We start from the raw sequence: 26,368 nt of genomic DNA, 5'->3' as shown, positions 1-26,368 counted from the left end.
ACACGTTGATCTGACTGTGATCTGACAATGGTGTCTGTGGTCTGACAGTGAATGCACTAATGGAGGAGGGGTCAATGTCAGTGATGGCATAATCGACTACACTTTCTGGAGATTGTCAAAAAACTGATCATCATAATATGATGAATCTGAAGGAGCATAAGCTGCACATATGTATACATCATTGTCACAATAGGTTGTACCTTTTTGTTAAGTTTTAGCCAAATGTGAGTGGTACCTTTTTTCATTTCATTCAGTCCTGCGTCTCGGCCCCGTTGAACATACATAGATACATACATAGATACATAGATACATACATACATACATACATACATACATACACACATACATACATAGATACATACATACATACATACATACATACATACACACCATTACATATAATAATTATTATAATACCGGTGTCAATACATTTAGGAATATTTGTAAACAAATTAATAAGAATGGAATAAGATTGCACATAAAATAGGTACAATGCAATCTGCAACCCTGTGTGTGTGTGTGTGTGTGTGCGTGCCCGTGTGTGAATTAAAGGGACTGTCTAGCTCAGTAGTCTGCATATTAGTTGCAGTAGTTGGCGCACCTCTCCTATCTCTGATTGTTCTAGGGGTCTTCTGCCAGAGGTTACCTCAGCATATGTAGGCTGACGATCTGACTGATACATGGTGTGGACTGCATCATGTGGTCTACTTCCCTGAAGGGCAGTGTTCTGACTGACCCTGGAGTAGTGGTCAGTGCTGGTTGCCCTTTGGTTGCCCTTTTCTAGTGGCAACAGGTCACAAATCTTGCTGCTGTGATGGCACACTGGAATTTCACCCAGTAGATATGGGAGTTTATCAAAATTGGATTTGTTTTCGAAAATGAGGTGGAAACTGAGCTGCACTTCCTAACCTCCTGCCCAATGTATGACCATATTAGAGAGACATATTTCCCTCAGATTACACAGATCCTCTCTCTGTGTCTCTCTCTCTCTGTCTCTCTCTCTCTGTCTCTCTCACTCTTTCTCTCTCTCTCTCTCTCTCACTCTTTCTCTCTCTCTCTCTCTCTCTCACTCTTTCTCTCTCTCTCTCTGTCTCACTCTTTCTCTCTCTCTCTCTCTCTCTCTCTCTCTCTCTGCCTCTCTCTCTCTCTGCCTCTCTCTCTCTCTGCCTCTCTCTCTCTCTGCCTCTCTCTCTCTCTCTGCCTCTCTCTCTCTCTCTCTGCCTCTCTGCCTCTCTCTCTCTGCCTCTCTCTCTCTCTCTCTCTCTCTGCCTCTCTCTCTCTGCCTCTCTCTCTCTGCCTCTCTCTCTCTGCCTCTCTCTCTGCCTCTCTCTGCCTCTCTCTCTGCCTCTCTCTGCCTCCTCTCTGCCTCTCTCTGCCTCTCTCTCTGCCTCTCTCTCTGCCTCTCTCTCTGCCTCTCTCTCTGCCTCTCTCTCTGCCTCTCTCTCTCTGCCTCTCTCTCTCTCTGCCTCTCTCTCTCTCTCTGCCTCTCTCTCTCTCTCTGCTGCTCTCTCTCTCTCTCTGCCTCTCTCTCTCTCTCTGCCTCTCTCTCTCTCTCTCTGCCTCTCTCTCTCTCTGCCTCTCTCTCTCTCTCTGCCTCTCTCTCTCTCTCTGCCTCTCTCTCTCTCTCTCTGCCTCTCTCTCTCTCTCTCTCTGCCTCTCTCTCTCTCTCTCTGCCTCTCTCTCTCTCTCTCTCTGCCTCTCTCTCTCTCTCTCTGCCTCTCTCTCTCTCTCTCTGCCTCTCTCTCTCTCTCTCTGCCTCTCTCTCTCTCTGCCTCTCTCTCTCTGTCTCTCTTCTTCTGCCTCTCTCTCTCTGTCTCTCTTCTTCTGCCTCTCTCTGCCTCTCTCTCGCTCTGCCTGCCTCTCTCTCGCTCTGCCTCTGTGCGTATCTCCCCCCCATGTCACCTGTGGCGTGTCTACTTACTCATTTTTAATTCAAACACTACCAATATTCCCTGTTATTGCTAGTATTTGCTTATATTCACTGTTTTTCAGTCTTTAGCGTTTTTATAAATATAGTTTTTGCTGGACTTGCAGCTCGGGCTTCGATGGTAAGAAATGTGACCGTCACCATGGTAATGAGCAGCTGAGCTGTAACTGCGGGTGGAGCGGTGGTTCCCATTGACTGCTCTGTGTGAGTCTAAAACACCGGTGTTGACAGCGTTGGTTAATACTGAGGAGGGGAAGTGATGAGCTGTGGACTGAACTGCTCAGACCTCCAGAGAGAAGTGAAGAGAATCTGATCTTGGTCCGCCACACTATCCAATGTTACTGAAATGGGTAGCTTTCGCTCAAGTCCAATTTTGAGATACATTTGTCAACAAGTGTCTGTTTAACGGCTACCGAGTGGAGCAGTGGTCTAAGGCACTGCATCTCAGTACTAGAGGCATCGCTACAGACCCTAGTTCAATTCCAGGCTGTATAACAAACGGCCCTGATTGGGAGTCCCATAGGGCGGCGCATAATTGGCCCAGCGTCTGCCGGGGTAGGCCGCCATTGTAAATAAGAATTTGTTCTTTACTGACTTACCCAGTTAAAGAAAGGATAAATAAAAATTAAATGAATCGACAGTTGGGTTGCTCCTTAGGCACTTCCTCTCTGCATCACTGACCTTACAGGCAGTTCTCCTCTCACTGTTCCTCACACCACAGAGCTAAGCTTGCAGACTGTTCTTACTGTTCATCCTACTTCAAATGGCAGCTCCTCATTCTGTGCGGCAGACCTGAATGACAAAGCTGTTCCTCCTTGAGCTAAAGTTCTGCATGGGTCTGTTTTTCTGGAGCCACACCAGCAACAGCCCCACCCGATACCCGACATCAAAACACATCTATTATTACTACTTCCCTGTCGTGCATTAATGAATTTGTCTGCATGTCTATTCAACTTTTGGATAGAAGAAAACCAAGCCATGAATTAAGAACGATATCTTTTTATTTTCACAATTTGTGCATGGTTGATCTGCATGGTAGCCTTATGTCTGCATCGCCACTCACAGAGTAGAATTTGCATCACAGAAAGCTCCTGGGATTTTAAAAAGTGTATTATCTTGAATTTAAATGTTTTCGACCCGCAATGCAATTGTTCTGAACTGCGAGCCGGCCCACAGGTTGAAATAATTTTATTTAAAAAAAATGTATTGCTGCTCACCCGGTGGGTACTGTGAGTATCCAACCTGATGCAGGACTACCTTGAGCAGAGCCTGAAAGGCAGATCAGATCAATGACTGCTTTTCTCCCCCTGTGTGTTTTCAGGGGTCGTAGCAGAGGCCAGTCCCAGGCTGAGGATGAGGACAGCATGGACGGGACGGAAACCACTGAAGCCCAGAACATGCAGGAGATGGGTGAGCTGACTGTCTTGGTTGTTATGGAAATGTGTTTGTGTATACAATGAATTAGGAAAGTGTTCAGACCCCTTGACTTTTCCCACATTTTTAGTTACGTTACAGCTTTATTTTAAAATAGATAAAATACTTTCTTACCCTCATCAGTACACACACAATACCCCACGATGGCAAGGTGAAAACAGTTTTTTTTAGACATTTCTGCACATTTATAAAATATACCGTATTGCCATAAGCATTCAGACCCCTTGCTATGAGCCTTGAACTCCGATGATGCATTCTGTTTCCATTGACCATCCTTGAGATGTTTCTACAACCTTGATTGGAGTCCACCTGTGGTAAGTTCAATTGATTGGACATATTCTGGAAAGGCACACCAAATACATTTTTTATTTGTCACATGCGCCGAATACAACCGGTGTAGACTTACCTTACAGTGACATGCTTACTTACAAGCCCTTAACAACACTGTCATCTCGGATATTTCATCTTGGTTTCGCCTGTAGCATTAGTTTTGGGGCACTCACAGATAATATCTTTGCAGTTTTGGAAATGTCAGAGTTTTTTTTTCTTTCCAAAGCTGTCAATTATATTATATAGTCGAGCATCTTTTCGTGACAAAGTATCTTGTTTAAAACGGGAACGTTTTTTATCCAAAAATTAAAAGAGCGCCCCCTATCTCGAAGAAGTTAACCAACGATGCAGGGTTAAGAAAAATAAGTGTTAAACTATTTACTAAAATAAACTGAAGTAAAAAAATAACATAATTAAAGAGCAACAATACAATAACAGTTGCGAGGCTATAAACAGGGGGTACCGGTACAGAGTCAATGTGCGGGGGCGCCAGTTATTCGAGGTAATTGAGGTATTATGTACATGGAGGGAGAAATAAAGTGACGATGCATAGATAATACACAGATTAGCAGCAGCGTAAAAATGGGGGGGGGGTTCCTTGCTCAGAACATGAGAACATATGAAAGTTGGTGGTTCCTTTTAACATGAGTCTTCAATATTCCCAGGTAAGAAGTTTTAGGTTGTAGTTATTATAGGAATTATAGGACTATTAACCTCTATACCATTTATATTTCATTAACCTTTGACTATTGGATGTTCTTATAGGCATTGTAACAGTATAGCTTCCGTCCCTCTCCTCGCTCCTCCCTGGGCTCGAACCAGCAACACAACCTCAACAGCCACCATCGAAGCAGCGTTACCCATGCAGAGCAAGGGGAACAACTACTGACTTTTGAAAACGCAATTTACAACGAAGAGCTGCTGGCAAAACGCACGAAAGTGCTGTTTGAATGAATGTTTACACGCCTGCTTCTGCCTACCACCGCTCAGTCAGATACTTGTATGCGTGTATGCTCAGTCAGATTATATGCAACGCAGGACACGCTAGATAATATCTAGTAATATCATCAACCATGTGTAGTTAACTAGTGATTATGATTGATTGTTTTTTTTAAGATAAGTTTAATGCTAGCTAGCAACTTACCTTGGCTTACTGCATTCGCGTAACAGGCAGTCTCCTTGTGGAGTGCAACGAGAGAGAGGCAGGTCGTTATTGTGTTGGACTAGTTAACTGTAAGGTTGCAAGATTGGATCTCCCGAGCTGACAAGGTGAAAATCTGTCGTTCTGCCCCTGAACGTGGCAGTTAACCCATCGTTCCTAGGCCTTTATTGAAAATAAGAATGAGTTCTTAACTGACTTGCCTAGTTAAATAAAGGTATAAAAAATAAAAACTTTTTTTTATTTTTTATAATAAAATCGGTGCCCAAAAATACAGATTTCCGATTGTTATTAAAACTTGATATCGGCCCTAATTAATCGGCCATTCCGATTAATCGGTCGACCTCTAGTATGTACGTATGGTCACTGTGGGGACGACGTCATCAAAGCACTTATTGATGAACCCAGTGACTGATGTGATGTACTCCTCAATTCCATCGGAATTGCTAGCAAAACACTCCTATGCTAGCAAAACACTCCTGTAGCTTTGCATCTGCGTCATCTGACCACTTTCTTATTGAGCGAGTCACTGGTACTTCCTGTTTTAGTTTTTGCTTGTAAGCAAGAATCGGGAGGATGGAGTTTTGGTCAGATTTGCCAATTGTAGGGAGAGCTTTTGTACTCGTCTCTGTGCGGAGTGAAGGTGGTCGAGTTATTTTCCCCTCTGGTTGCACATGTAACAAATTAGATAAAGTGGATGTAAGTTTCCCTGCATTAAAGTCCCCGGGGAACTAGGAGCGCCGCCTCTGCATGAGCATTTATCTTTTTGCTTATGTCCTTATACAGCTCGTTGAGTGCCGTCTTAGTGCTGGTAAATTGACAGCCATGAAAAAAATATAGATAAGCTCTCTTGGTAAATAGTGTGGTCTACAGCTTATCATGAGATACTGGCTCTGCAGCCTTGTGAATGTTGACCTGTTTTATAGGTCTTTCTCACATCAGACGATCAAAACCTCGAGACTTCCTTCGAGTTCATGCACCAGCTGTTATTTACAAATGGAGACACAGACCGCCACCCCTTGTGTTACAGAAGGCAGCTGTTCTATATTGCCAATGCATGGAAAACCCAGCCAGCTGTATGTTTTCCATGTCTTCGTTCAGCCACGACTCGTGAAACATAAGATATTAGTTTTTAATGTCCCGTTGGTAGGTTAGTTTTGATCGGAGCTCATCCATTTTATTATCCAATGATTGCACATTGTCGAATAGAACTGATGGTCGAGGCGGATAACCCACTCTCCGTTGGATTCTTCCAAGACCCCCCGACCTACATCCCTGATATCTCTGTCTCTTCTAGCAAATTACTGGGATTTTAGCTCATTTGGTTGGGAGCCTGTAAAACGACAGCCATCTCCTATGGTGCCATTCAATCACTCATTGGTCTATATAAGTTCCCACAGTTTACCGTGCAAGTCAGAGCAAAAACCAAGCCATGAGGTCGCCGGAATTGTCTTTAGACCACCGAGACAGGATTGAGGCACAGATCTGGGGAAGGGTACCAAAAAATGGCTGCAAGATTAAAGGTCCCCAACAACACAGTGGCCTCCATCATTCTTAAATGGAAGAAGTTTAGATCCACCAAGACTCCAAGAGCTGGCTGCCCGGCCAAACTGAGCAATCAGGGGAGAAGGGCATTGGTCAGAGTTCCTCTGTGTAGATGGGAGAACCTTCCAGAAGGATAACCCTCTCCACCAATCAGGCCTTTATGGTAGTGGCCAGACGGAAGCCACTCCTCAGTAAAAGGCACATGACAGCCCACTTGGAGTTTGCCAAAAGGCACCTGAAGACTCTCAGACCATGAGAAACAAGATTCTCTGGTGTGATGAAACCAAAATTGACACCTTTGGCCTGAATGCCAAGCATCACGTCTGGAGGAAACCTGGCACCATCCCTACAGTGAAGCATGGTGGTTGCAGCATCATGCTGTGGGGATGTTTTTCAGGGACAGGGAGGCTAGTCAGGATCGAGGGAAAGATGAACGGAGCTAAGTACAGTGAGATCCTTGGTGAAAACTTGCTCCAGAGCATTCAGGATTTCAGACTGGGGCGAAGGTTCATCTTCCAACAGGACAATGACCCTAAGCACACAGCCAAGACAACGGAGGAGTGGCTTCGGGGCAAGTCTCTGAATGTCCTTGAGTGGCCAAGCCAAAGCCTGGACTTGAACCAGATCGAACATCTCTGGAGAGACCTGAAGGTTTGGAGCGAGCCGGTCGCATCCACGCTTCGGTCTGCAGGTTGTATAACTTTTTCATTACATTTCATTACATTTCATTATAGTACAACGGTCTGATTTGTCTAATCTTAGCAATTTCTTCTTAGCTAGCTACATAGTCGTCGTTGTATCAAAGATAATTGCGTAATTATCGTATTTCGTCGTCTCCTATCTGCCCAACACGTTCACCGTCTACCGTAGCACTGTAGTAACTATCACACTCAACTGAACGACTTGATTAGTGTAGTATTAGCTAGCTACATAGTTGTCTTTGCTGTCTTCGTATCCAAGATAATTGTGTAGTTCAGAGTGTGTAGTCTTAGAGTGATGATCTTAATTCACCGAGGTTAGCTAGCCAGCTATTTTGTCGTCCTTAACGTAGGAGACACTCCTAGCTAGTCAATAGCCAGCCAACGTCTACTGAATAGAACTTTCGCATTCCGGTCGCATTCCGCGTCGCTCCACAGGTAGTATCACTTTCATTTCATTTCATTACAGTCCCAACGGTGTGATTTGTTTGATCGTAGCTAGCTACATAGCTAGCTACATAGCCGTCTTTGTTTCAAAGATAATTGTGTAGTCTAGAGCGATTTTCTAGATTAGCTAGCCAGCTATTGTCGTTCTCCTAACGCAACATAACGTAACCAACACTGCTAGCTAGCCAGCTAGCCCCCGAAAAGCAGCATTAGCGTAGCCTCTTCTCTAGCCTGTCAACTATGTGTCTGTCTATCCCTGTTCTCTCCTCTCTGCACAGACCATACAAACGCTCCACACCGCATGGCCGCGGCCACCCTAATCTGGTGGTCCCAGCGCGCACGACCCACGTGGAGTTCCAGGTCTCCGGTAGCCTCTGGAACTGCCGATCTGCGGCCAACATGGCAGAGTTCATCTCAGCCTATGCCTCCCTCCAGTCCCTCGACTTCTTGGCTCTGACGGAAACATGGATCACCACAGACAACACCGCTACTCCTACTGCTCTCTCTTCGTCCGCCCACGTGCTCTCGCACACCCCGAGAGCTTCTGGTCAGCGGGGTGGTGGCACCGGGATCCTCATCTCTCCCAAGTGGTCATTCTCTCTTTCTCCCCTTACCCATCTGTCTATCGCCTCCTTTGAATTCCATGCTGTCACAGTTACCAGCCCTTTCAAGCTTAACATCCTTATCATTTATCGCCCTCCAGGTTCCCTCGGAGAGTTCATCAATGAGCTTGATGCCTTGATAAGCTCCTTTCCTGAGGACGGCTCACCTCTCACAGTTCTGGGCGACTTTAACCTCCCCACGTCTACCTTTGACTCATTCCTCTCTGCCTCCTTCTTTCCACTCCTCTCCTCTTTTGACCTCACCCTCTCACCTTCCCCCTACTCACAAGGCAGGCAATACGCTCGACCTCATCTTTACTAGATGCTGTTCTTCCACTAACCTCACTGCAACTCCCCTCCAAGTCTCCGACCACTACCTTGTATCCTTTTCCCTCTCGCTCTCATCCAACACTTCCCACACTGCCCCTACTCGGATGGTATCGCGCCGTCCCAACCTTCGCTCTCTCTCCCCGCTACTCTCTCCTCTTCCATCCTATCATCTCTTCCCTCTGCTCAAACCTTCTCCAACCTATCTCCTGATTCTGCCTCCTCAACCCTCCTCTCCTCCCTTTCTGCATCCTTTGACGCTCTATGTCCCCTATCCTCCAGGCCGGCTCGGTCCTCCCCTCCCGCTCCGTGGCTCGACGACTCATTGCGAGCTCACAGAACAGGGCTCCGGGCAGCCGAGCGGAAATGGAGGAAAACTCGCCTCCTGCGGACCTGGCATCCTTTCACTCCCTCCTCTCTACATTTTCCTCCTCTGTCTCTGCTGCTAAAGCCACTTTCTACCACTCTAAATTCCAAGCATCTGCCTCTAACCCTAGGAAGCTCTTTGCCACCTTCTCCTCCCTCTTGAATCCTCCTCCCCCTCCTCCCTCTCTGCAGATGACTTCGTCAACCATTTTGAAAAGAAGGTCGACGACATCCGATCCTCGTTTGCTAAGTCAAACGACACCGCTGGTTCTGCTCACACTGCCCTACCCTGTGCTCTGACCTCTTTCTCCCCTCTCTCTCCAGATGACATCTCGCGTCTTGTGACGGCCGGCCGCCCAACAACCTGCCCGCTTGACCCTATCCCCTCCTCTCTTCTCCAGACCATCTCCGGTGACCTTCTCCCTTACCTCACCTCGCTCATCAACTCATCCCTGACCGCTGGCTCACGTCCCTCCCGTCTTCAAGAGAGCGAGAGTTGCACCCTTCTGAAAAAACCTACACTCGATCCCTCCGATGTCAACAACTACAGACCAGTATCCCTTCTTTCTTTTCTCTCCAAAACTCTTGAACGTGCCGTCCTTGGCCAGCTCTCCCGCTATCTCTCTCAGAATGACCTTCTTGATCCAAATCAGTCAGGTTTCAAGACTAGTCATTCAACTGAGACTGCTCTTCTCTGTATCACGGAGGCGCTCCGCACTGCTAAAGCTAACTCTCTCTCCTCTGCTCTCATCCTTCTAGACCTATCGGCTGCCTTCGATACTGTGAACCATCAGATCCTCCTCTCCACCCTCTCCGAGTTGGGCATCTCCGGCGCGGCCCACGCTTGGATTGCGTCCTACCTGACAGGTCGCTCCTACCAGGTGGCGTGGCGAGAATCCGTCTCCTCACCACGTGCTCTCACCACTGGTGTCCCCCAGGGCTCTGTTCTAGGCCCTCTCCTATTCTCGCTATACACCAAGTCACTTGGCTCTGTCATAACCTCACATGGTCTCTCCTATCATTGCTATGCAGACGACACACAATTAATCTTCTCCTTTCCCCCTTCTGATGACCAGGTGGCGAATCGCATCTCTGCATGTCTGGCAGACATATCAGTGTGGATGACGGATCATCACCTCAAGCTGAACCTCGGCAAGACGGAGCTGCTCTTCCTCCCGGGGAAGGACTGCCCGTTCCATGATCTCGCCATCACGGTTGACAACTCCATTGTGTCCTCGTCCCAGAGCGCTAAGAACCTCGGCGTGATCCTGGACAACACCCTGTCGTTCTCAAATAACATCAAGGCGGTGGCCCGTTCCTGTAGGTTCATGCTCTACAACATCCGCAGAGTACGACCCTGCCTCACACAGGAAGCGGCGCAGGTCCTAATCCAGGCACTTGTCATCTCCCGTCTGGATTACTGCAACTCGCTGTTGGCTGGGCTCCCTGCCTGTGCCATTAAACCCCTACAACTCATCCAGAACGCCGCAGCCCGTCTGGTGCTCAACCTTCCCAAGTTCTCTCACGTCACCCCGCTCCTCCGCTCTCTCCACTGGCTTCCAGTTGAAGCTCGCATCCGCTACAAGACCATGGTGCTTGCCTACGGAGCTGTGAGGGGAACGGCACCTCAGTACCTCCAGGCTCTGATCATGCCCTACACCCAAACAAGGGCACTGTGTTCATCCACCTCTGGCCTGCTCGCCTCCCTACCACTGAGGAAGTACAGTTCCCGCTCAGCCCAGTCAAAACTGTTCGCTGCTCTGGCCCCCCAATGGTGGAACAAACTCCCTCACGACGCCAGGACAGCGGAGTCAATCACCACCTTCCGGAGACACCTGAAACCCCACCTCTTTAAGGAATACCTAGGATAGGATAAAGTAATCCTTCTCCCCCCCTTAAAAGACCTAGATGCACTATTGTAAAGTGGCTGTTCCACTGGATGTCATAAGGTGAAAGCACCAATTTGTAAGTCGCTCTGGATAAGAGCGTCTGCTAAATGACTTAAATGTAAATGTAAATAGTCGGGTGTTGGTATTCGATTGGATCCTTTTATCAAATACCTCTTTGGTTGTTTAGGCTGCCATCACTGATAGTCGGGTGTTGGTATTCGATTGGATCCTTTTATCAAATACCTCTTTTATCAATAGGCCTTAGTTCTTTAGAGCTGTTGCGCGATCGCGAGTTCTCAATACAGACTACTTGAAGGGTATCCATCAGTTTTCCCCCGCGAGGTATTAATTGCTAAAAGTTAGATCACTAAAGGCAAGTTCATACTTGTATGTCTGCAGATCCAAAATGTAGGCTTAGTTTCTGGTTTGTTATGGGATGTTTACAAAGCCATCTGCAGCTGCTGTCCGCGGGGGTCCCTCCTGCCCACCGTGCACATCCCCAAACATTTCTGACCCGATATGTCTGTGGATGCGGCTTCATTGGAAAACAAGCCTCCATTCGAATAATGCATTATGCAAATCGACTGCCAGAGGATGGTCTAATATTTTAGGACGCAGTCAACGCCCCTGTTAGCTGTGTAGTGGGGCTTTGCTTTTCGCTGCTGGCATTTTGATGACCTGTAAATGGCTTCACAATCTTGGCTTCACAATCTTGGCAAATGCAACAGAAAGAGAAATGAAGTCCAAGTAATTTTAACTGCATTTGTGCTGCTGTCACGGGGGGCCTCTCAAAAGTGTAAAGCGGTTTCCTTATCCTTAGGTCCTCTCCTCCATGAGCATTAGGTTTAAATGCCCAGGGCAGTCACATTTGTTATTCCTGTGTTTTGTATCATATAGTACAACAGTTGATGAAACTAACACTTTTTAAAAGTGTGATCAGTGTCATTTCCTGATAGTTGCTAGTTGAAAATACAATTTACAGAGGGCCTTCTAATCAGCAGGTTTTGCATGGTGGAGTTTCAGCTTGCCTGGTAAGATCACCAGGTGGTAAATCAATGAATAGAGTGAAAATAAAGACTTCCAAACCTCTCAGCTAGTGTTCACTTTTTCCCTTTCCACTCAGACCACTTCTAGACAGTTGTTTATGGTAAGGCCTGATAGGGGAGGAAGAAATGAATTGGTATTGAGACCCATGCCTAGTCATTAGGGCTGGTGAATTTCCTGGGACCTCATGATATTATGACAATACTTTGGTGCCGATTACAATATGTATTGTGAATCGTTACTGTGATTTTATTTTGATTTGACGTCACCATATGTCTGCTGCAGAGAGACAGTGCCATGAGAAGTTTTGATCGGTCATGGAAATAAAAGTGCTGAAAACAAATTTGGCTCCCTATTTAAAAAGAAGATGGAGAACAAGCTATGAAGGAAAAATACAGCCAACTGGCGCAAAAATATTGCGATATTGTTGATACGATATATCATCAAATAATATCCCGATAAGTAACTGTATATATTTTTTCACAATCACTACTATTCAATGAGATTCACCTAGTTTTCCCCAATGCAGAATGAGATCATGTCAAAGCCTGGGGCTAAATTTAGCCAACCGCTTACCTAATCTTTGGCAACCCAAGGCTCTGTGGCTTGTCCCGCCCTCATTGTACTTGTTCCCTAGGGCCCTTGAAGACGATCACACCAGCAAACATCATTAGCATCACTTGATCTGTTCCACTTCCAAAAAGTGACCTAACGTGCCCTTCTCCTCCAACACACACACACACACACACACACACCCTTCTAACAAGGGTGGCTTAAGGTTCAAGGCACCCAGTCTTTGAACGACTCAATCATGTCCACGAGACATGTGACAGCTTTTTATCCTCCCCCTCCACAAAAGCTGCTTGCCGAAGATTAATTTCCTGGCTATTAATTACACTTCGGGGCCTCTGGGCTTTTGTCGTGGGATTTTCCTAGCCCCCCCCCACAAAGACTTAAACTGAAAGTAATTTAGGCTGAGTCCGTGTCAAAAGGGCATGAGGTCCCTGTTCTACTTGTACCACACTGAGTTGTCTCCCTTTTCCACAATATTGGCCTGTATGTTAAGGCCTATATTTTAATACTGTCTTGTTTTTATTCCGTCTTATTTATGCATCTTCTGTATACCACCCCTACCTTGTCACAACATAACTTCTTTGGGGTAAGGGGCAGTATTGGGAATTTTCGATGAAAAGCGTGCCCAAATTAAGCTGCCTGCTACTCAGCCATAAAAGCTAGAGTATGCATATAATTAGTTGATTTGGATAGAAAACTCTGACGTTTCTAAAAATGTTTGAATGATGTCTGTGAGTATAACATGGCAGGCAAAAACCTGAGAAAAAAATCCAACCAGGAAGTGGGAAATCTGAGGTTTGTAGTTTTTGACCTTAGCCCCTATCGAATACACAGTGGGATATTGGTAATTTTGCACTTCCTACGGCTTCCACTAAATGTCAACAATCTTTAGAAACTTGTTTGATGCTTCTACTCTAAAGGAGGGGCTCATAAGAGCTCTTTGAGTGAGTGGTCTGGCAGAGTGCCACTTGCTCAGTCTCGCACTCTCGCGTGAAAGGTAGCTCTCGTTCCACTTCATTTCTGAAGACAAAGGAATTGTCGGGTTGGAACATTATTGAAGATTTATGTTAAAAACATCCTAAAGATTGATTCTATACATCGTTTGATGTGTTTCTACTAACTGTAACGGAGCTTTTTTGACTTTTCGTCTGAAACTAGTGAACGCGCTTTATGAATGGATTACTGGACTGAACGCGCTAACAAAAGGAGCTATTTTGACATAAATGATGGACATTATCGAACAAAACAAACATTTATTGTGGAACTGGGATGCCTGGGAGTGCATTCTGATGAAGCTCATCAAAGGTAAGTGAATATTTATAATGCTATTCTGATTAATGTTGACTCCACAACATGGTGGATATATGTATGGGCTCTGAGCGCTCTACTCATATTATAGCATGGTGTGCTTTTTCGGGAAAGTTTTTAAAAATCTGACACAGCGGATGCGTTAAGGAGAAGTGGATCTAAAATTCCATGCAATACACTTGTATCTTTTATCAATGTTTATTATGAGTATTTCCGTAAAATTGATGTGGCTCTCTGCAAAATCACTGGATGTTTTGGAACTACTGAACGTAACACGCCAATGTAAACTCAGATTTTAGTGATTCATTTGATCTATATTTCTGCTTTTTATGACTCCTCTCTTTGGTTGGAAAATGGTTGAATGCTTTCTGTGACTAGTTGCTGACCTAACATAATGATATGTTGTGCTTTTGCCGAAAAGCGTTTTTGAAATCAGACACTGTGGATTAACGAGAAGTTTATCTATAAAATGGTGTAAAATACTTCTATGTTTGAGGAATTTTAATTATGGGATTTCTGTTGTTTTGAATTTGGCGCCCTGCAATTTCACTGGCTGTTGAGAGGTGGGACGCTCACGTCCCGAACGGTCCCAGAGAGGTTAAAAAAGGAAATATAATAATTCCACAAATTAAACTTTGAACAAGGCACACCTGTTAATTGAAATGCATTCCACGTGACTACCTCATGAAGCTGGATGAGAGAATGCCAAGAGTGTGCAAAGCTGTCAGGGCAAGGGGCGGTTAATCTAAAATCTATTTAGATTAGTTTAACATTTTTTCAGTTACTACATGATTCCATATGTGTTATTTCATAGTTTTGATGTCTTCACTATTATCCTACAATGTAGGAAATTGTACAAATAAAATCCCCTTGAATGAGTAGGTCTGTCCAAACTTTGTGTGTGTGTGTTTTCAAGTGTCACAGCTGAGCAAAAGGTGGAGCAAGTGATTTTATTAATGTTTTATGAATTCCTGACTGAGGGTTGTGGGGGGCGGGCTTAAAAATGTGATATTCCATATAAGTCCACAACAATTTTTACACCAAAGCAGGAGACTACGTTAGAGGTAAAAAAAAATTATGTCATTCAATTGGGCAAAACATATGCCCACTCAATGGATACAATTCATCATTCTACCAGGGCGACCTACATTCCATCAAATTGTATTTGTCACATGCGCCGAATACAACCGGTGTAGACCTTACAGTGAAATGCTTACTTACAAGCCCTTAACCAACAATGCAGTTTTAAGAAAAAAAACTAAAACAAATAATGGAGCAGCAGTAAAATAACAATAGTGAGGCTATATACAGGGGGTACCGGTGCGGGGGAACCGGTTAGTCGAGGTAATTTAAGTAATATTTACATGTCTGTAGAAGTAAAGTGACCATGCAAGGATAATAGCAGAGTAGCAGCAGCTTAAAAGGTGGAGCATGATGCAAATAGTCTGGGTAGCCATTTGATTAGATGTTCAGGAGTCTTATGGCTTGGGGGTAGATGCTGTTTAGAACAGTGCTCCGGGCAGCCGAGCGGAAATGGAGGAAAACTCGCCTCCCTGCGGACCTGGCATCCTTTCACTCCCTCCTCTCTACATTTTCCTCTTCTGTCTCTGCTGCTAAAGCCACTTTCTACCACTCTAAATTCCAAGCATCTGCCTCTAACCCTAGGAAGCTCTTTGCCACCTTCTCCTCCCTCCTGAATCCTCCTCCCCCTCCCCCCCCTCCTCCCTCTCTGCAGATGACTTCGTCAACCATTTTGAAAAGAAGGTCGACGACATCCGATCCTCGTTTGCTAAGTCAAACGACACCGCTGGTTCTGCTCACACTGCCCTACCCTGTGCTCTGACCTCTTTCTCCCCTCTCTCCAGATGAAATCTCGCGTCTTGTGACGGCCGGCCGCGCAACAACCTGCCCGCTTGACCCTATCCCCTCCTCTCTTCTCCAGACCATTTCCGGAGACCTTCTCCCTTACCTCACCTCGCTCATCAACTCATCCCTGACCGCTGGCTACGTCCCTTCCGTCTTCAAGAGAGCGAGAGTTGCACCCCTTCTGAAAAAACCTACACTCGATCCCTCCGATGTCAACAACTACAGACCAGTATCCCTTCTTTCTTTTCTCTCCAAAACTCTTGAACGTGCCGTCCTTGGCCAGCTCTCCCGCTACCTCTCTCAGAATGACCTTGATCCAAATCAGTCAGGTTTCAAGACTAGTCATTCAACTGACACTGCTCTTCTCTGTATCACGGAGGCGCTCCGCACTGCTAAAGCTAACTCTCTCTCCTCTGCTCTCATCCTTCTAGACCTATCGGCTGCCTTCGATACTGTGAACCATCAGATCCTCCTCTCCACCCTCTCCGAGTTGGGCATCTCCGGCGCGGCCCACGCTTGGATTGCGTCCTACCTGACAGGTCGCTCCTACCAGGTGGCGTGGCGAGAATCTGTCTCCTCACCACGCGCTCTCACCACTGGCGTCCCCCAGGGCTCTGTTCTAGGCCCTCTCATATTCTCGCTATACACCAAGTCACTTGGCTCTGTCATAACCTCACATGGTCTCTCCTATCATTGCTATGCAGACGACACACAATTAATCTTCTCCTTCCCCCTTCTGATGACCAGGTGGCGAATCGCATCTCTGCATGTCTGGCAGACATATCAGTGTGGATGACGGATCACCACCTCAAGCTGAACCTCTGCAAGACGGAGCTGCTCTTCCTCCCGGGGAAGGACTGCCCGTTCCATGATCTCGCCATCACGGTTGACAACTCCATTGTGTCCTCGTCCCAGAGCGCTAAGAACCTTGGCGTGATCCTGGACAACACCCTGTCGTTCTCAACTAACATCAAGGCGGTGGCCCGTTCTTGTAGGTTCATGCTCTACAACATCCGCAGAGTACGACCCTGCCTCACACAGGAAGCAGCGCAGGTCCTAATCCAGGCACTTGTCATCTCCCGTCTGGATTACTGCAACTCGCTGTTGGCTGGGCTCCCTGCCTGTGCCATTAAACCCCTACAGCTCATCCAGAACGCCGCAGCCCGTCTGGTGTTCAACCTTCCCAAGTTCTCTCACGTCACCCCGCTCCTCCGCTCTCTCCACTGGCTTCCAGTTGAAGCTCGCATCCGCTACAAGACCATGGTGCTTGCCTACGGAGCTGTGAGGGGAACGGCACCTCAGTACCTCCAGGCTCTGATCAGGCCCTACACCCAAACAAGGGCACTGCGTTCATCCACCTCTGGCCTGCTCGCCTCCCTACCACTGAGGAAGTACAGTTCCCGCTCAGCCCAGTCAAAACTGTTCGCTGCTCTGGCCCCCCAATGGTGGAACAAACTCCCTCACGACGCCAGGACAGCGGAGTCAATCACCACCTTCCGGAGACACCTGAAACCTCACCTCTTTAACTAGTTGCTCCTACCCTCTACTTTTTTGAACATTTTGTTAAAAATCGCGCAACATTTCAGCGCCCTGCTACTCATGCCAGGAATATAGTACGTTCATATGGTTAGAATGTGTGGATAGGAAACCCTCGGACGTTTTTAAAACTGGTTAAATCACGACTGTGGCTATAACATAACGTGCGTTACATCGGAAAGCGCAGGAAAACCTGATCACAGAAAATGGAAATAAATATCCTTGCGCCACTTCCAGCAATTGTTAACAGTGAGCCGAATTAGATAAGACCGAGCATTCAACTCCCACAGCATCCCCATGTTGTCTAGAGTCTTGTGAATTGAATCATCTTTGATTCTTGGTTGAACCGAAACAGGGGCACCACTTACCTCCGGTCTCCGCCCAGATCATTCCGGAAGAGCTCTCTCGTGAAATTTTTTCCAAGACCACAGCTAATGATTTTTACATCGCCTACGGATGATTTTTATCGCTTATTAACGTTTACTAATACCTAAAGTAGCATTACAAACGTATTTCGAAGTGTTTTGTGAAAGTTTATCGTCTACTTTTTGAATTTTAAAAAATGACGTTACGTTGTGAAATCGCTGTTTTTTTTCGTTTATCACACAGTCTACATATAACGATATCTTGGCTTTATATGGCCCGATTTAATCGAAATAAAGACCCAATAGTGTTTATGGGACATCTAGGAGTGCCAACAAAGAAGATGGTGAAAGGTAATGACTGTTTTCTATTTTATTGTGCGGTTTGTGTAACGCCGAAATGCTAATTATTTTGTTTACGTCCCCTGCTGTGCTTTTGTGTTGTAGTTTATTGGTGCATGCTATCAGATAATAGCTTCTCATGCTGTCGCCGAAAAGCATTTTAAAAATCTGACTTGTTGCCTGGATTCACAACGAGTGTAGTTTTAATTTGATACCCTGCATGTGTATTTTAATGAACTTTTGAGTTTTAACTAATACTATTAGCATTTAGCGTAGTGCATTTGCATTTCCAGAGCTCTAGTTGGGACGCAAGCGTCCCAAGTAGAAGCAAGAGGTTAAGGAATACCTAGGATAGGATAAAGTAATCCTTCTCACCCCCTTAAAAGATTTAGATGCACTATTGTAAAGTGGCAGTTCCACTGGATGTCATAAGGTGAACGCACCAATTTGTAAGTCGCTCTGGATAAGAGCGTCTGCTAAATGACTTAAATGTAAATGTAAGCCTCTTGGACCTAGACTTGGCGCTCTTCTACTGCTTGCCATGCGGTAGCAGAGAGAACAGTCCTATGACTAGGGTGGCTGGAGTCTTTGACAATTTTTAGGGCATTCCTCTGACACCGCCTGGTTTAGAGGTCCTGGATGGAAGGAAGCTTGGCCCCAGTGATGTACTGGGCCGTACGCACTACCCTCTGTAGTGCCTTGCGGTCGGAGTCCGAGCAGTTGCCATACCAGGCAGTGATGCAACCTGTCAAGATGCTCTTGACGGTGCAGCTGTAGAACCTTTTTGAGGATCTTAGGACCCATGCCAATTCTTTTCAATCTCCTGAGGGGGAATAGGTTTTGTTGTGCCCTCTTTACGACTGTCTTGGTGTGCTTGGACCATGAAAGTTTGTTGGAACTTATAGCTCTCAACCTTCTCCACTACAGCCCTGTCGTTGTAAATGGGGGCGTGCTCAGTCCTCCTTTTCCTGGAGTCCACAATCATCGCCTTTGTCTTGATCACTTTGAGGGGAGAGGTTGTTATCCTTTTACCACTCGGTCAGGTCTCTGACCTCCTTCCTATAGGCTGTCTCGTCTTTGTCGTTGATCAGGCCTACCACTGTTGTCATCGGCCAACTTAATGATGGTGTTGGAGTAGTGCCTGGCTGTGCAGTCATGAGTGAACTGGGAGAACAGGAGGGGACTGAGCACACACCCCTGAGGGGCCCCCGTGTTGAGGATCAGCATGGTGGATGTGTTGTTACCTACCCTTACTACCTGTGGGCGGCCTGTCAGGAAGTCCAGGATCCAGTTGCAGAGGGAGATGTTAAGTCCCAGGGTCCTTAGCTTCGTGATGAGCTTTGAGGGCACTATAATTTTGAACGCTGAGCTGTAGTCAATAAATAGCATTCTCACATAGATATGAAAGGGCAATGTAGAGTGCAATAAAGAATGCATAATCTGTGGATCTTTTGGGGCGGTATGCAAATTAGTGGGTGTAGGGTTTCTAGGATTATGATGTTGATGTGAGCCATGACTAGCCTTTCAGAGCACTTCATGGCTACAGACGTGAGTGCTACTGGTCGGTTGTCATTTAGGAAGGTTACCTTGGTGTTTCTGGGCACAGGGAGTATGGTGGTCTGCTTGAAATGTGGGTATTACAGATTGACAGGGAGAGGTTGAAAATGTCAGTGAAGACACTTGACAGTTGGTCAGCGCATGCTTGGAATACACATAGTGGTAATCAGTCTGGCCCTGCGGCCTTGTGAATGTTGACCTGTTTAACGGTCTTCCTCACATTGGCTGCGGAGAGTGTGATCATACAGTTGTCTGGAACAGCTGATGCTCTCATGCATGTTTCAGTGTTACTTGCCTCGAAGCAAGCATATAATTAATTGAGCTCATCTGGTAGGCTTGTGTCACTGGGCAGCTCTCGGCTGTGCTTACCTTTTTTTTAAGTCTGTTATAGTTTGCAAGCCCTGTCACATCCGAGGAGCATTAGAGCTGGTGTAGTACGATTCGATCTTAGTCCTGTATTGATGGGTCGTCTGAGGGCATAGCAGGATTTGTTATAAGCTTCCGGGTTAAGGTCCCCCTCCTTGAAAGCGGCAGCTCTACCCTTTAGCTCAGTGTGGATGTTGCCTGTTATCCATGACTTCTGGTTGGGGTATGTATTTACAGTCACTGTGGGGACAACATCATTGATGCACTTATTGATGAAGCCAATGACTGATGTGGTGTAGTCCTCAATGCCATCAGAATAATCCCTGAACATATTCCATTCTGTGCTAGCAAAACAGTCCTGTAGTTTAGCATCTGCTTCATCTGACCCCTTTTTTTTTTGTTTGTTTTTTGGACAGGGTCCCTGGTCCCTGGTGCAGGAATCAGGAGGATAGAATTATGGTCAGATTTGCCAAATGGAGGGTGAGGGAGAGCTTTGTACTCGCCTCTGTATGTGGAATAAAGGTGCTCTAGAGTTTAAAAAAAAAAGTTTTTATTTTTTATTTTCCTCCCCTCTGGTTGCACATTTAACTTGCTGGATTTAAGTTTCCCTGAATCAAAGTCCCCGGCCACTAGGTGCTCCGCCTCTGTATGAGCATTTTCCTCTTTGCTTATGGCCTTATACAGCTCAGTGAGTACCGTCTTTGTGCCAGCATCCGTTTGTGTAGGTAAATAGACAGCCTCAAAGAATATAGATGCAAACTCTCTAGGTATAGTGCCTTGCAAAAGTATTCATCCCCCTTGGTGTTCTTCCAATTTTGTTGCATTACAACCTGTAATTTTAAATGGATTTTTAATTGAATTTCATGTAATGGGCATACACAAAATATTCCAAATTGCTGAAGAGACATTTAAAAAATAACTTGTTTCAAAATGTAAAAAACTGAAAAGTGGTACGTGCATATGTACTCACACCCTTTGCTATGATGCCCCTAAATAAGATTTGGTACAACCAATTACCTTCAGAAGTCATATAATTAGTTAGATTGCACCCAGGTATCACATTAAGTATCAAATCAAATAAAATTTTATTTGTCACATACACATGGTTAGCAGATGTTAGTGCGAGTGTAGCGAAATGCTTGTGCTTCTAGTTCCGACAATGCAGTAATAACCAACAAGTAATCTAACTAACAATTCCAAAACTACTGTCTTATACACAGTGTAAGAGGATAAAGAATATGTACATAAAGATATATGAATGAGTGATGGTACAGAGCAGCATAGGCAAGATACAGGATGGTATCGAGTACAGTATATACATATGAGATGAGTATGTAAACAAAGTGGCATAGTTAAAGTGGCTAGTGATACATGTATTACATAAGGATGCAGTAGATGATATAGAGTACAGTATATACGTATGCATATGCGATGAATAATGTAGGGTATGTAACATTATATTAGGTAGCATTGTTTAAAGTGGCTAGTGATATATTTTACATCATTTCCCATCAATTCCCATTATTAAAGTGGCTGGAGTTGAGTCAGTGTCAGTGTCAGTGTGTTGGCAGCAGCCACTCAATGTTAGTGGTGGCTGTTTAACAGTCTGATGGCCTTGAGATAGAAGCTGTTTTTCAGTCTCTCGGTCCCAGCTTTGATGCACATGTACTGACCTCGCCTTCTGGATGATAGCGGGGTGAACAGGCAGTGGTTGATGTCCTTGATGATCTTTATGGCCTTCCTGTAACATCGGGTGGTGTAGGTGTCCTGGAGGGCAGGTAGTTTTCCCCCGGTGATGCGTTGTGCAGACCTCACTACCCTCTGGAGAGCCTTACGGTTGTGGGCGGAGCAGTTGCCGTACCAGGCGGTGATACAGCCCGCCAGGATGCTCTCGATTGTGCATCTGTAGAAGTTTGTGAGTGCTTTTGGTGACAAGCCGAATTTCTTCAGCCTCCTGAGGTTGAAGAGGCGCTGCTGCGCCTTCTTCACGATGCTGTGCCTTCTTCACGATGCTGTCTGTGTGAGTGGACCAATTCAGTTTGTCTGTGATGTGTATGCCGAGGAACTTAAAACTTACTACCCTCTCCACTACTGTTCCATCGATGTGGATAGGGGGGTGTTCCCTCTGCTGTCAGGAAGTCCAGTACCCAGTTGCACAGGGCGGGGTCGAGACCCAGGGTGGAGGGTACTATGGTGTTGAATGCCGAGCTGTAGTCGATGAACAGCATTCTCACATAGGTATTCCTCTTGTCCAGATGGGTTAGGGCAGTGTGCAGTGTGGTTGAGATTGCATCGTCTGTGGACCTATTTGGGCGGTAAGCAAATTGGAGTGGGTCTAGGGTGTCTAAGGGCGCGGCTGGGGATGCCGTCTGGGCCTGCAGCCTTGCGAGGGTTAACACGTTTAAATGTCTTACTCACCTCGGCTGCAGTGAAGGAGAGTCCGCATGTTTTCGTTGCAGGCCGTGTCAGTGGCACTGTATTGTCCTCAAAGCGGGCAAAAAAGTTATTTAGTCTGCCTGGGAGCAAGACATCCTGGTCCGTGACTGGGCTGGTATTCTTCTTGTAGTCCGTGATTGACTATAGACCCTGCCACATACCTCTTGTGTCTGAGCCGTTGAATTGAGATTCTACTTTGTCTCTATACTGACCCTTAGCTTGTTTGATAGCCTTGCGGAGGGAATAGCTGCACTGTTTGTATTCGGTCATGTTAACAGTCACCTTGCCCTGATTAAAAGCAGTGGTTCGCGCTTTCAGTTTCACGCGAATGCTGCCATCAATCCACGGTTTCTGGTTAGGGAATGTTTTAATTGTTGCTATGGGAACGACATCTTCAACGCACGTTCTAATGAACTCGCACACCGAATCAGCGTATTCGCCAATGTTGTTATCTGACGCAATACGAAACATATCCCAGTCCACGTGATGGAAGCAGTCTTGGAGTTTGGAATCAGCTTGGTCGGACCAGCGTTGGACAGACCTCAGCGTGGGAGCTTCTTGTTTTAGTTTCTGTCTGTAGGCAGGGATCAACAAAATGGAGTCGTGGTCAGCTTTTCCGAAAGGAGGGCGGGGCAGGGCCTTATATGCGTCGCGGAAGTTAGAGTAACAATGATTCAAGGTTTTTCCACCCCTGGTTGCGCAATCGATATGCTGATAAAATTTAGGGAGTCTTGTTTTCAGATTAGCCTTGTTAAAATCCCCAGCAGCCTCCGGATAAATGGATTCCAGTTTGCAAAGAGTCAAATAAAGTTCGTTCAGAGCCATCGATGTGTCTGCTTGGAGGGGAATATATACGGCTGTGATTATAATCGAAGATCATTTTCTTGGTAGATAATGCGGTCGACATTTGATTGTGAGGAATTCTAAATCAGGTGAACAGAAGGATTTGAGTTCCTGTATGTTGTTGTGACCACACCACGTCTCGTTAATCATAAAGCATACGCCCCCGCCCCTCTTCTTACCAGAAAGATGTTTGTTTCTGCCGGCGCGATGCGTGGAGAAACCCGCTGGCTGCACCGCCTCCGATAGCGTCTCTCCAGTGAGCCATGTTTCCGTGAAGCAAAGAACGTTACAGTCTCTGATGTCCCTCTGGAATGCTACCCTTGCTCGGATTTCATCAACCTTGTTGTCAAGAGACTGGACATTGGCGAGAAGAATGCTAGGGAGTGGTGCACGATGTGCCCGTCTCCGGAGTCTGACCAGAAGACCGCCTCGTTTCCCTCTTTTACGGAGTCGTTTTTTTTGGGTCGCCGCATGGGATCCATTCCGTTGTCCTGGTTGAAAGGCAGAACACAGGATCCACGTCGCGAAAATCATATTCTTGGTCGTACTGATGGTGAGTTGACGCTGATCTTATATTCAGTAGTTCTTCTCGACTGTATGTAATGAAACCTAAGATGACCTGGGGTACTAATGTAAGAAATAACACGTAAAAAAACAAAAAACTGCATAGTTTCCTAGGAACGCGAAGCGAGGTGGCCATCTCTGTCGGCGCCGGAAGTAGTTACATGATCTCAGTATATACAGTTGAAGTCGGAAGATTACATACACCGTAGCCAAATACATTTAAACTGAGTTTTTCACGATTCCTGACATTTAATCCTAGTAAAATTTCCTGTCTTTATTTTAAGAATGGGAAATGTCAGAATAATAGTGGAGTGATTTTATTTCAGCTTTTATTTCTTTCATCACATTCCCAGTGGGTCAGAAGTTTACTAAATTATTATTTGGTAGCATTGCCTTTAAAACATTTCTGGTAGCCTTCCACAAGCTTCCCTCAATAAGTTGGGTGAATTTTGGCCCATTCCTTCTGACAGAGCTGGTGTAACTGAGTCAGGTTTGTGGGAAACCTTGCTCGCACACGCTTTTTCAGTTCTGTCCACAACTTTTCTATAGGATTTAGGTCAGGGCTTTGTGATGGTCCCATGGTGTTTATACTTGCGTACTATTGTTTGTACAGATGAACATGGTACCTTCAGGCATTTGGAAATTGTTCCCAAGGATGAACCAGACTTGTGGAGGTCTCCAATTTTTTTCTGAGGTCTTGGCTGATTTCTTTAGATTTTCCCATGTCAAGCAAATAGGCACTGAGTTTGAAGGTAGGCCTTGAAATACATCCACAGGTACACCTCCAATTGACTCAAATGATGTCAACTAGCCTATCAGAAGCTTCTAATGCTATGACATTTTCTGGAATTTTCCAAGCTGTTTAAAGGCACAGTCAACTTAGTGTATGTAAACTTCTGACCCTCTGGAATTGTGATACAGTGAATTAATCTGTCTGTAAACAATTGTTGGAAAAATTAGTGCAGCAAACTCTCTCCAGAAGTTCAGTGAGGATCTCTGAATGATCCAATGTTGACCTAAATGACTAATGATGATGATAAATACAATCCACCTGTGTGTAATCAAGTCTCCGTATAAATGCACCTGCACTGTGATAGTCTCAGAGGTCCGTTAAAAGCGCAGAGAGCATCATGAAGAACAAGGAACACACCAGGCAGGTCCGAGATACTGTTGTGAAGAAGTTTAAAGCCGGATTTGGATACAAAAAGATTTCCCAAGCTTTAAACATCCCAAGGAGCACTGTGCAAGCGATAATATTGAAATGGAAGGAGTATCAGACCACTGCAAATCTACCAAGACCTGGCCGTCCCTCTAAACTTTCAGGTCATACAAGGAGAAGACTGATCAGAGATGCAGCCAAGAGGCCCATGATCACTCTGGATGAACTGCAGAGATCTACAGCTGAGGTGGGAGACTCTGTCCATAGGACAACAATCAGTCATATATTGCACAAATCTGGCCTTTATGGAAGAGTGGCAAGAAGAAAGCCAGTTCTTAAAGATATCCATAAAAAGTGTCGTTTAAAGTTTGCCACAAGCCACCTGGGAGACACACCAAACATGTGGAAGAAGGTGCTCTGGTCAGATGAAACCAAAATTGAACTTTTTGGCAACAATGCAAAACGTTATGTTTGGCGTAAAAGCAACACAGCTCATCACCCTGAATACACCATCCCCACTGTTAAACATGGTGGTGGCAGCATCATGGTTTGGGCCTGCTTTTCTTCAGCAGGGACAGGGAAGATGGTTAAAATTGATGGGAAGATGGATGGAGCCAAATACAGGACCATTCTGGAAGAAAACCTGATGGAGTCTGCAAAAGACCTGAGACTGGGACGGAGATTTGTCTTCCAACAAGACAATGATCCAAAACATAAAGCAAAATCTACAATGGAATGGTTCAAAAATAAACATATCCAGGTGTTAGAATGGCCAAGTCAAAGTCCAGACCTGAATCCAATCGAGAATCTGTGGAAAGAACTGAAAACTGCTGTTCACAAATGCTCTCCATCCAACCTCACTGAGCTCGAGCTGTTTTGCAAGGAAGAATGGGAAAAAATTTCAGTCTCTCGATGTGCAAAACTGATAGAGACATACCCCAAGCGACTTACAGCTGTAATCGCAGTAAAAGGTGGCGCTACTAAGGGGGCTGAATAATTTTGCACGCCCCAATTTTTCAGTTTTTGATTTGTTAAAAAAGTTTGAAATATCCAATAAATGTCGTTCCACTTCATGATTGTGTCCCACATGTTGTTGATTCTTCACAAAAAAATACAGTTTTATATCTTTATGTTTGAAGCCTGAAATGTGGCAAAAGGTCGCAAAGTTCAAGGGGGCCGAATACTTTCGCAAGGCACTGTAAATACACATGGTTGATATTACTAGACATTATCTAGCGTGTCATGCGTTGCGTATAATCGGACTGAGCATACAGGTATCTGACTGAGCAGTGGTAGGCAGAAGCAGGCGCGTAAACATTAATTCAAACAGCACTTTCGTGCGTTTTGCCAGCAGCTCTTCGTTGTGCGTCAAGCATTGCGCTGTTTATGACTTCAAGCATATCAACTCCCGATGAGACTGGTGTAACCGAAGTGAAATGGCTGGCTAGTTAGCGCGTGCTAATAGTGTTTCAAACGCCACTCGCTCGCTCTGAGCCTCGGAGTGGTTGTTTCCCTTGCTCTGCATGGGTAACGCTGCTTCGAGGGTGGCTGTTGTCATTGTGTTCCTGGTTCGAGCCCAGGGAGGAGCTAGGAGAGGGACGGAAGCTATACCGTTACACTGGCAATACTAAAGTGCCTATAAGAACATCCAATAGTCAAAGGTATATGAAATACAAATGGTATAGAGA

The 26,368-nt window shown here is 45.6% G+C and overlaps 1 protein-coding gene across 1 annotated transcript in view; it reads left to right on the top strand.

The window, feature by feature from the left end:
* The window catches only part of LOC115104488 (histone-lysine N-methyltransferase 2C-like), a 264,974-nt gene that overhangs the window by 58,307 nt on the left and 180,299 nt on the right, over positions 1–26,368 (top strand). The window contains 1 exon segment of the mRNA XM_065006980.1: positions 3,249–3,337. Within this exon segment, the coding sequence (XP_064863052.1) occupies positions 3,249–3,337 (89 nt within the window).

The sequence above is a fragment of the Oncorhynchus nerka genome, linkage group LG22, assembly GCF_034236695.1.
Source record: "Oncorhynchus nerka isolate Pitt River linkage group LG22, Oner_Uvic_2.0, whole genome shotgun sequence".
NCBI lineage: Eukaryota > Metazoa > Chordata > Actinopteri > Salmoniformes > Salmonidae > Oncorhynchus > Oncorhynchus nerka.
This window is presented reverse-complemented; position numbering and strand designations above follow the sequence as displayed.